The sequence below is a fragment of the Salvelinus fontinalis genome, unplaced genomic scaffold, assembly GCF_029448725.1.
Source record: "Salvelinus fontinalis isolate EN_2023a unplaced genomic scaffold, ASM2944872v1 scaffold_0839, whole genome shotgun sequence".
Lineage (NCBI taxonomy): Eukaryota > Metazoa > Chordata > Actinopteri > Salmoniformes > Salmonidae > Salvelinus > Salvelinus fontinalis.
In genome coordinates this window covers 3291-15000 of record NW_026601048.1, presented here as the reverse complement: position 1 = coordinate 15000, position 11710 = coordinate 3291, and the positions used below count along the sequence as shown (strand labels likewise).

The following is an 11710-nucleotide window of genomic DNA, read 5'->3' as shown; positions in this document are numbered from 1 at the left end:
TTGGAGAAAAGTCAGCTAACCTCGTGAGCTAGCTAGGTATAACTAACTAGCTAGCTACTAACTAGTTCAATTTCTCTCAGGATGATAAAGCCAACCAAAAGATAATAAAAACAGCATATTATTGACCTAAAAGGTTAGCTGTGTCCAGCCTAGCTTATCCAGGGTCAGTGATACATAGAGCAACCATGTACTGTCTATCTATGGGAACTACTGCAATCATTTAATTCACTTAGGAAGTTAGCTAGCTCGCTAGTTAGCAGCTCAGTGGAGTTAGCCTTCAAAGTGGCCTACTGTAGCTAGCTCGCTAGTTTGCAGCTCAGTGGAGTTAGCCTTCAAAGTGGCCTACTGTAGCTAGCTAGCTAGTTAGCAGCTCAGTGGAGTTAGCCTACAAAGTGGCCTACTCTAGCTAGCTCGCTAGTTAGCAGCTCAGTGGAGTTAGCCTACAAAGTGGCCTACTCTAGCTAGCTAGCTAGTTAGCAGCTCAGTGGAGTTAGCCTACAAAGCCAATAAAGTGGCCTACTGTAGCTAGCTCGCTAGTTAGCAGCTCAGTGGAGTTAGCCTACAAAGTGGCCTACTGTAGCTAGCTAGCTAGTTAGCAGCTCAGTGGAGTTAGCCTACAAAGTGGCCTACTGTAGCTAGCTAGCTAGTTAGCAGCTCAGTGGAGTTAGCCTGCAAAGTGGCCTACTGTAGCTAGCTAGCTAGTTAGCAGCTCAGTGGAGTTAGCCTACAAAGTGGCCTACTGTAGCTAGCTCGCTAGTTAGCAGCTCAGTGGAGTTAGCCTACAAAGTGGCCTACTGTAGCTAGTTAGCAGCTCAGTGGAGTTAGCCTACAAAGTGGCCCACTGTAGCTAGCTAGCTAGTTAGCAGCTCAGTGGAGTTAGCCTACAAAGTGGCCTACTGTAGCTAGCTCGCTAGTTAGCAGCTCAGTGGAGTTAGCCTACAAAGTGGCTACTGTAGCTAGCTCGCTAGTTAGCAGCTCAGTGGAGTTAGTCTACAAAGTGGCCTACTGTAGCTAGCTCGCTAGTTAGCAGCTCAGTGGAGTTAGCCTACAAAGTGGCCTACTGTAGCTAGCTAGCTAGTTAGCAGCTCAGTGGAGTTAGCCTACAAAGTGGCCTACTGTAGCTAGCTCGCTAGTTAGCAGCTCAGTGGAGCTAGCCTACAAAGTGGCCTACTGTAGCTAGCTAGCTAGTTAGCAGCTCAGTGGAGTTAGCCTACAAAGTGGCCTACTGTAGCTAGCTCGCTAGTTGATAATGCACCGTTTAAAAAAAAAATGTATGTACTTGAATATGTTCTCCCACTGCCTCTGTTTTATGGGTCCTTTGAAACTAAATAATGGGCAATCTTCAAGATATTTTCAGTGGTAGCGAAGCGGCCGTGTGGACAGGATGAATGGACACAGAAGGAAAAGGGTTTGTCACCAGAGCGGTTTAGAACGTGACCTTTGACCTTAATAATTCACTTTCAATAAAATATAAATCGCAGACTTGTCAGCAACACTTGAACTTGAAAAACTAGCATAGGTAACTACCGGGATGGTAATCAGTGGTTCACATAGCACCCAGCAGCCGTTCTACAGGCTGGGGGGGGGGTCTAGGTAACAACACCGACTACCGGGACGGTAATCAGTGGTTCACATAGCACCCAGCAGCCGCTCTACAGGCTGGGGGGGGGTCTAGGTAACAACACCGACTACCGGGACGGTAATCAGTGGTTCACATAGCACCCAGCAGCCGCTCTACAGGCTGGGGGGGGGTCTAGGTAACAACACCGACTACCGGGACGGTAATCAGTGGTTCACATAGCACCCAGCAGCCGCTCTACAGGCTGGGGGGGGGTCTAGGTAACAACACCGACTACCGGGACGACGTGATTTTGACGTGATTTTGGTGGTATGGCAGAGGGAGACTAGAGTGTAGTATGTGTGTGTGTGTGTGTGTGTGTGTGTGTGTGTGTGTCTGTGTGTGTGTCTGTGTGTGTGTGTGTGTCTGTCTGTGTTAATCTCCTCAATGCTGGGAATTCCCCTCTCCCCCCTCCTGGCCCCTCCCCCTTACGTTGGCGGACTTTGTTTCCTGTGGCGGTGACATCACAGGTCAGCCGATGGGTCATGGGGGTCGCGTTTCCTGTTTGGCACGGCAGCATAACGGTTCACGGACGTTCGTCCAATGGGGTCAGTTTTAGAACACGACTCTGTGACAAATTATTATTCATTTATAAGACAAGTTGGAATCTCATGAGGAGAAGAAGACAAACTGACGTTTACAGTAAGACCAGACCAGAGCCCATCAACTAAATGAAAGACGGATTGAAAGAGGAATAGTGGAAAGAGGAATAGTTTTGAAAAGAGGAATAGTTTTGAAAAGAGGAATAGTTTTGAAAAGAGGAATAGTTTTGAAAAGAGGAATAGTTTTGAAAAGAGGAATAGTTTTGAAAAGAGGAATAGTTTTGAAAAGAGGCATAGTTTTGAAAAGAGGAATAGTTTTGGAACGAGGGCTAGTTTTCTGTGTGTGGGGAAGGGAGGGGAGGGAGGTTGCTGTCTCTCTGTCTGGTTAATCCCTCTCTCTGTTTTCACACACACAGCTGTTTCCTGGGGTGGTGGATGTACCAGACTGAACTATCATACTAAATAACGTTAAACATCCCGTTTGGCTCAATCGGTGCATGTAAGACCAAGGGGTCGTGGGTTTGATACAGCCTGGGGACACCTATTCATAAAATGGACCAATGACATTGGGAGGTTGCTTCATAGAGCCCCTGGAACACATTAATAGGCTGATCCTGGATCTGTTTAATGGTGTTCCCTTCAGAGACATTGGGAGGTTGCTTCATAGAGCCCCTGGAACACATTAATAGGCTGATCCTGGATCTGTTTAGTGTTGTTCCCTTCAGAGGCATTGGGAGGTTGCTTCATAGAGCCCCTGGAACACATTAATAATATCAGAAAACATTGCTCTCTCTCTCTCTCCCCCCCCCCCCCTCTCTCTCTCTCTCCCTCCCCCCCCCTCTCTCTCTCTCTCCCTCCCCCCTCTCTCTCTCCCTCTCCCTCTCCCCATCCCTCCCCCCTCCCTCCCTCCCTCCCTCTCTCTTTCTCCCTCCCTCTCCCTCTTCCCCTCTCTCTCTTTCTCCCCCTCTTTCTCTCTCTCTCCCTCTCCCCCTCCCTCCTTCCCTCTCTCTCTCTCTTTCTGTCCCTCCCTCCCTCTCTCTCTCTTTCTCCCTCCCTCTCCCCCTCTCTCCCTCTCTCTCTTTCTCCCCCTCTGTCCCTCCCTCCCTCTCTCTCTCTTTCTCCCTCTCCCTCTCTCCCTCCCTCCCTGCCTCCCTCCCCCTCTCTCTCTCTCCCTCCCTCCCTGGCTCCCTCCCTTCCTCTCCCTCTCTCTCCCCTCCCCTCCCTCTCACTCTTTCTCCCTCCCTCCCTCCCTCTCCCCCTCCCTCACTCTCCCCTCCCTCTCACTCTGTCTCTCTCTCTCTCTCTCTCTACCTCCCTCTCTCCCTCTCCCCCTTCCTTCCCTCCCTCTCCCTCTCTCCCTCCATCCCTCTCCCTCCCTCCCTCTCTCTCTCTCAGGGTTGAGTTTAATGATTCGTTTTGTAGAGTTGAATCAACATCGTTTCACACTGGACACACTGGTTGAATCAACATCGTTTCACACTGGACACACACTGGTTGAATCAACATCGTTTTCACGTCTTTTCAATGAAATTACATTGAACCAACGTGGAATAGACGTTGAATTGACGTCTTTGCCCAGTGGGAAGAGTGTTTGTTGTGTGTGTGGTTGAAATATAAAGCAAATCCTTCCAGAAACGTGTGCTTGAGCTGCGTCTTCAGCTTGTTGTGTCCAATGGAAACAATGGAATAAAACGTTTCATTACATCAAAACCACTGTTGTCTCTTCCTGTCTACAGAGTGAGTCGGTGAAATACTTCCTGGATAACCTGGACCGGATTGGCCAGCCGGTGAGTGGGCGGAGCTTCTTCACCTTTAATGTCAGAACCTCTGGCCACCCCCCCCCCCCCCCATCTGATAGTATTATTGACTATGTAATTACATTAACTTGACAATGTTGTTGAATACTGTACATAAATGACAACCAAAAACAATCAAAGAGCATGATAATATTACTGTTCTCCTCTCTCCTCTCTCTCCTCCTTCCATCCCTCTCTCCTCCTCTCTGCTCCTCTCTCCTCCATCCTTCCATCCCTCTCTCCTCGTCTCTCCTCCTCTCTGCTCCTCTCTGCTCCTCCCCTCTCTCCTCCATCCTTCCATCCCTCTCTCCTTCTCTCTCCTCCTCCCCTCTCTGCCCCTCTCTGCTCCTCTCTACTCCTCTCCTCTCTCCTCCTCTCTCCTCCATCCTTCCATCCCTCTCTCCTCCTCTCTCTTCCTCTCTGCTCCTCTCTGCTCCTCTCTCCTCCTCCCTACTCCTCCCCTCTCTCCTCCTCTCTCCTCCTCTCTGCTCCTCTCTCCTCCTCCCCTCTCCTCCTCTCTCCAGAACTATATCCCTAGTCGGCAGGACATTCTGTTTGCACGGAAGGCGACTAAAGGAATCGTAGAACACGACTTTGTCATAAAAAAGATTCCGTTTAAGATGGTTGATGTGGGGGGTCAGAGGTCACAGAGACAGAAATGGTTTCAGTGCTTCGACGGAATCACATCTATACTGTTCATGGTGTCATCATCCGAGTACGACCAGGTAGGCTACACACACACACACACACACACACACACATACACACATACACACATACACACATACACACATACATACATACATACATACATACATACATACATACATACATACATACATACATACATACATACAGATGTATGACCAGGTACACCCACCCACCAGACCTGAGTATATGAGGTGTTGATGTAGCTGGGAGGTTTCGGGGGGGAAATCACATCTTCAGTTTTACTGAAGAGTCAATAGGAAGAAGACATTTCTCACCTCCTCTCCCATAGGTTCTGATGGAGGACCGGAGGACCAATCGGCTGGTAGAGAGTATGAACATCTTCGAGACGATCGTGAACAACAAGCTCTTCCTCAACGTGTCCATCATCCTCTTCCTCAACAAGACTGATCTGCTGGTGGAGAAGCTACGCCAGTCTGACATCACTAAACACTTCCCTGAATACAGGGGAGACCCTCGCAGGCTGGAGGATGTACAGGTAGGATCTAACACACAGGACCGAGGATCTAACACACAGGACCTAGGATCTAACACACAGGACCTAGGATCTAACACACTGGACCTAGGATCTAACACACAGGACCTAGGATCTAACACACAGGACCTAGGATCTAACACACAGGACCTATGATCTAACACACTGGACCTAGGATCTAACACACAGGACCTAGGATCTAACACACTGGACCTAGGATCTAACACACAGGACCTAGGATCTAACACACAGGACCTAGGATCTAACACATTGGACCTAGGATCTAACACTCTGGACCTTGGATCTAACACACTGGACATACAGGTAGGATCTAACACACAGAACCTACAGGTAGGATCTAACACACAGGACCTAGGATCTAACACACTGGACATACAGGTAGGATCTAACACACAGGACCTAGGATCTAACACACTGGACATACTGGTAGGATCTAACACACAGAACCTACAGGTAGGATCTAACACACAGGACCTAGGATCTAACACACATGACCTACAGGTAGGATCTAACACACAGGACCTACAGGTAGGATCTAACACACTGGATCTACAGGTAGAATCTAACACACAGGACCTAGGATCTAACACACAGGACCTAGGATCTAACACACAGGACCTACAGGTAGGATCTAACACACAGGACCTACTGGTAGGATCTAACACACAGGACCTACTGGTAGGATATAACACACAGGACCTACAGGTAGGATCTAACACACAGGACCTACAGGTAGGATCTAACACACAGGACATACAGGTAGGATCTAACACACAGGACCTACTGGTAGGATCTAACACACAGGACCTACAGGTAGGATCTAACACACATGACCTACAGGTAGGATCTAACACACAGGACATACAGGTAGGATCTAACACACAGGACCTACAGGTAGTATCTAACACACAGGACATAGGATCTAACACACAGGACCTACTGGTAGGATCTAACACACAGGACCTACTGGTAGTATCTAACACACAGGACATAGGATCTAACACACAGGACCTACTGGTAGGATCTAACACACAGGACCTACTGGTAGGATCTAACACACAGGACCTACAGGTAGGATCTAACACACAGGACATAGGATCTAACACACTGGACATACAGGTAGGATCTAACACACAGGACATAGGATCTAACACACAGGACATAGGATCTAACACACTGGACATACAGGTAGGATCTAACACACAGGACATAGGATCTAACACACTGGACCTACAGGTAGGATCTAACACACTGGACCTACAGGTAGGATCTAACACACTGGACCTACTGGTAGGATCTAACACACAGGACATACTGGTAGGATACAGGTAGGATCTAACACACTGGACCTATAGGTAGGATCTAACACACAGGACCTACAGGTAGGATCTAACACACAGGACCTACTGGTAGGATCTAACACACTGGACCTACAGGTAGGATCTAACACACAGGACCTACAGGTAGGATCTAACACACAGGACATAGGATCTAACACACAGGACATAGGATCTAACACACTGGACATACAGGTAGGATCTAACACACAGGACATAGGATCTAACACACTGGACATACAGGTAGGATCTAACACAATGGACATAGGATCTAACACACAGGACATAGGATCTAACACACAGGACATACAGGTAGGATCTAACACACAGGACATAGGATCTAACACACTGGACATACAGGTAGGATCTAACACACTGGGTCTACAGGTAGGATCTAACACACAGGACCTACAGGTAGGATCTAACACACTGGACATACAGGTAGGATCTAACACACAGGACATACTGGTAGGATACAGGTAGGATCTAACACACTGGACCTACAGGTAGGATCTAACACACAGGACCTACAGGTAGGATCTAACACACAGGACCTACTGGTAGGATCTAACACACTGGACCTACAGGTAGGATCTAACACACAGGACCTACAGGTAGGATCTAACACACAGGACGTACAGGTAGGATACAGGTAGGATCTAACACACAGGGCCTACAGGTAGGATCTAACACACTGGACCTACAGGTAGAATCTAACACACTGGACCTACAGGTAGGATCTAACACACAGGACCTAGGATCTAACACACAGGGTCTACAGGTAGTATCTAACACACAGGATCTACAGGTAGGATCTAACACACAGGACCTACAGGTAGGATCTAACACACAGGGCCTACAGGTAGGATCTAACACACAGGGCCTACAGGTAGGATCTAACACACTGGATATACAGGTAGGATCTAGCACACAGGACCTACAGGTAGGATCTAACACACAGGACCTACAGGTAGGATCTAACACACTGGACCTACAGGTAGATAACAGGTAGGATCTAACACACTGGACCTACAGGTAGAATACAGGTAGGATATAACACACAGAGTCTACAGGTAGGATCAAACACAAATGACCTACAGGTAAAACACACCTGACCAGGTACACACACAGACCTGGCCAGGTACACACACAAACACACCTGACCAGGTACACAAACACACCTGACCAGGTACACACAAACTCTCAAACCTCTTCTCTGTCTCTCTCTCTCTCTGCAGGCGTTCCTGGTGCAATCGTTCAGTCGTAAGCGGCGTAACCGTGGGAAACCTCTGTTTCATCACTTTACCACGGCGATCGACACGGAGAACATCCGCTTCGTGTTCCACGCTGTTAAAGACACCATCCTGCAGGAGAACCTCAAAGACATCATGCTGCAGTAGAACCACACAGACACCATCCTGCAGGAGAACCTCAAAGACATCATGCTGCAGTAGAACCACACAGACACCATCCTGCAGGAGAACCTCAAAGACATCATGCTGCAGTAGAACCACACAGACACCATCCTGCAGGAGAACCTCAAAGACATCATGCTGCAGTAGAACCACACAGACACCATCCTGCAGGAGAACCTCAAAGACATCATGCTGCAGTAGAACCACACAGACACCATCCTGCAGGAGAACCTCAAAGACATCATGCTGCAGTAGAACCACACAGACACCATCCTGCAAGAGAACCTCAAAGACATCATGCTGCAGTAGAACCACACAGACACCATCCTGCAGGAGAACCTCAAAGACATCATGCTACAGTAGAACCACACAGACACCATCCTGCAGGAGAACCTCAAAGACATCATGCTACAGTAGAACCACACAGACACCATCCTGCAGGAGAACCTCAAAGACATCATGCTACAGTAGAACCACACAGACACCATCCTGCAGGAGAACCTCAAAGACATCATGCTACAGTAGAACCACACAGACACCATCCTGCAGGAGAACCTCAAAGACATCATGCTACAGTGATACACAGACACACATTATGTATACACACACATTATATACACACACACACACATTATATACACACACACACATTATATACACACAGACACACATTATATACACACACACATTATATACACACACATTATATACACACACACACACACACATTATATACACACACACACACACACATTATATACACACACACACACACACATTATATACACACACACACACATTATATACACACACATTATATACACACACACATTATATACACACACACACATTATATACACACACACACACATTATATACACACACAGACATACATTATATACACACACACACACATTATATACACACACAGACACACATTATATACACACACACATTATATACACACACACACACACACACATTATATACACACACACATTCTAGACACACACGTTATACACACACATTATACACACACACACACACATTATATACACACACACATTATATACACACACACACACAGATTCTAGACACACACGTTATACACATTCTCACACACACACACACACACACACACACACACACACACACACACACACACACACACACACACACACACACACACACACACACACACACACACACATTATACAGGTATTATATAGAGCCCCCCCCCCTGTGTTTGTAGATTGTAGAACTACTAGAAGGGAATTTCCCCTTCTGGACAGCGCTCCATGGTGGATGGACCAAACCGGCTGCCATTTTGTCTTCTGTGAACCCTTGATGGACTGGATGTTAGAGTCACCTGCTCCACAAGTACTGCGCTTGTGTCAATTCCATCAACTAGATGGAATTTGCCGCCATATTGACAGTTCTTGTGGATTTTGTAGATCTATATCTGTTCTAGAATTGATCTGTTCTAGAATTGATCTGTTCTAGAATTGATCTGTTCTAGAATGTATATTTCTATGACCTGGGTATGCACTGCACTGACAAGCAGACAGACAGTCCTCTTGAACTCCCGACTCTGACCTGTGGAATAGTGGAGGTCAATACAGGGTCATTATCTGTGGAACCCTGAGAGGTGAAAGGTCAAAGAGGCCTGACCTGTGGAATAGTGGAGGTCAATACAGGGTCATTATCTGTGGAACCCTGAGAGGTGAAAGGTCAAAGAGGCCTGACCTGTGACCCTGGGGATCGTAGTGGATTATGGGAACTGCAGTCTCAGGACAAGGACATTGGACATTGTGGATGACATCATCACAGCAGGAGGCCAATCAGAGGACTGAGAACTCGTCTAACTTCCTGCTTGTCTCCTTCAACTTCTTCTTCTTCAGCCCTTCCTTCTGATTCTGTTACAACAGAGATAAACAGAGACACTAAATAGAGGAGTACGAGTTGGTAGAGAGACAGAGAGAGACAGAGACAGAGAGAGACAGAGACAGAGAGAGAGAGACAGAGAGAGAGAGACAGAGAGAGAGACAGAGAGAGACAGAGAGAGAGACAGAGACAGAGAGAGACAGACAGAGAGAGAGACAGACATAGACAGAGAGACATAGACAGAGAGACATAGACAGAGAGACATAGACAGAGAGAGAGAGACAGAGACAGAGAGAGACAGAGACAGAGAGAGACAGAGACAGAGAGAGACAGAGACAGAGAGAGACAGACAGAGAGAGAGACATAGACAGAGAGAGAGAGACATAGACAGAGAGAGAGAGACATAGACAGAGAGAGACAGACATAGAGAGAGAGACAGAGAGAGGGAGAGAGAGAGAGAGACAGACAGAGAGAGACAGACAGACAGAGAGAGCGAGAGAGAGAGAGAGAGACAGAGAGAGAGAGACAGACAGACAGAGACAGAGAGAGAGAGAGATAGAGAGATCAGTCCAGTCATATGTTATGTGATCATCATCGTGTTGCACAAGTGTTCCTCTTGGTGAACTTAAAGTGAGTTTGTCTCTCTCTCTCTACTTCCCTCCCCCTCTCCCTCCTCCTATCACATGGTGAAGATATCAGTACATCATATTCAGGACAGAAACTCTTAAAGTGAGTTTGTCTCTCTCTCTCTACTTCCCTCCCCCTCTCCCTCCTCCTATCACATGGTGAACATATCAGTACATCATATTCAGGACAGAAACTCTTAAAGTGAGTTTGTCTCTCTCTCTCTCTATTCTGTCGCTGTAACCACTGCCCCCTCTTCCTCTCCTTTCCTCCGCTGCCCCCCCGCCCACACAAAGGAGTGATTGTCCCCCCCTCTCCCTCCCGCTCTTTCTCTCTCCCTCTCCTTCTCTGTTGTGGCTGGAAAGATGAATTAGTGACTCTGAGGGTAAAGAAACCCCTTACACCAGAACATCTAGTCTAACTAGTCATTACCAACACTCCCTTATAACATCTAGTCTAACTAGTCATTACCAACACTCCCTTATAACATCTAGTCTAACTAGTCATTACCAACACTACCTTATAACCACTGTCCCTCTCCAGACACTGTTCCTTCTGTTTATGTGCGTGTGTATCCGTTCTCTGTGAGTGTGTATATAGCCTACTGTGTGTATCCGGTCTCTGTGAGTGTGTATATAGCCTACTGTGTGTATCCGTTCTCTGTGAGTGTGTATATAGCCTACTGTGTGTATCCGTTCTCTGTGAGTGTGTGTATAGCCTACTTTGTGTATCCGTTCTCTGTGAGTGTGTATATAGCCTACTGTGTGTATCCATTCTCTGTGAGTGTGTGTATAGCCTACTGTGTGTATCCGTTCTCTGTGAGTGTGTATATAGTCTACTGTGTGTATCCATTCTCTGTGAGTGTGTATATAGCCTACTGTGTGTATCCGTTCTCTGTGAGTGTGTATATAGCCTACTGTGTGTATATAGCCTACTGTGTGTATCCGGTCCCTGTGAGTATACTGTAAAACTGTGTCAAAACACCACTACTACTATCACCACTAACCCCAACGTTACCGTGACGTCACTGTAATGTTACCCGAACGTTTGTACAGTTCCATTGTTGTATCTTCTCTAACTGTTGATGATGTTGATGATTGCACTGGATGAAATCTCATATAGTGAAATTGATTGAATAGAAAATAGGAGACAAAAAAACAGATTGTTCTGGATAAACAGAAGAGAGCAGATGTTGTGCACATTTATTGTTTGGTCTGTGTTTTGTTTTTCTACTGGCTAGCCTTGGTTCTGTTCTGATAATTACAGAGC

General features: G+C 46.9%; 1 protein-coding gene across 1 annotated transcript in view; it reads left to right on the top strand.

Annotated features, from left to right (window-relative positions):
* gna12a (guanine nucleotide binding protein (G protein) alpha 12a) overlaps window positions 1-8602 on the top strand; it is a 41648-nt gene extending 33046 nt beyond the window's left edge. The window contains exons 3-6 of the mRNA XM_055915220.1: window positions 3897-3947; window positions 4481-4681; window positions 4957-5163; window positions 7757-8602. Coding sequence (XP_055771195.1) covers window positions 3897-3947; window positions 4481-4681; window positions 4957-5163; window positions 7757-7918 — 621 coding nt within the window. The 3' untranslated portion in view covers window positions 7919-8602. The remainder of the gene's footprint in view (window positions 1-3896; window positions 3948-4480; window positions 4682-4956; window positions 5164-7756) is intronic.
* Window positions 8603-11710: the final 3108 nt, after the last annotated feature.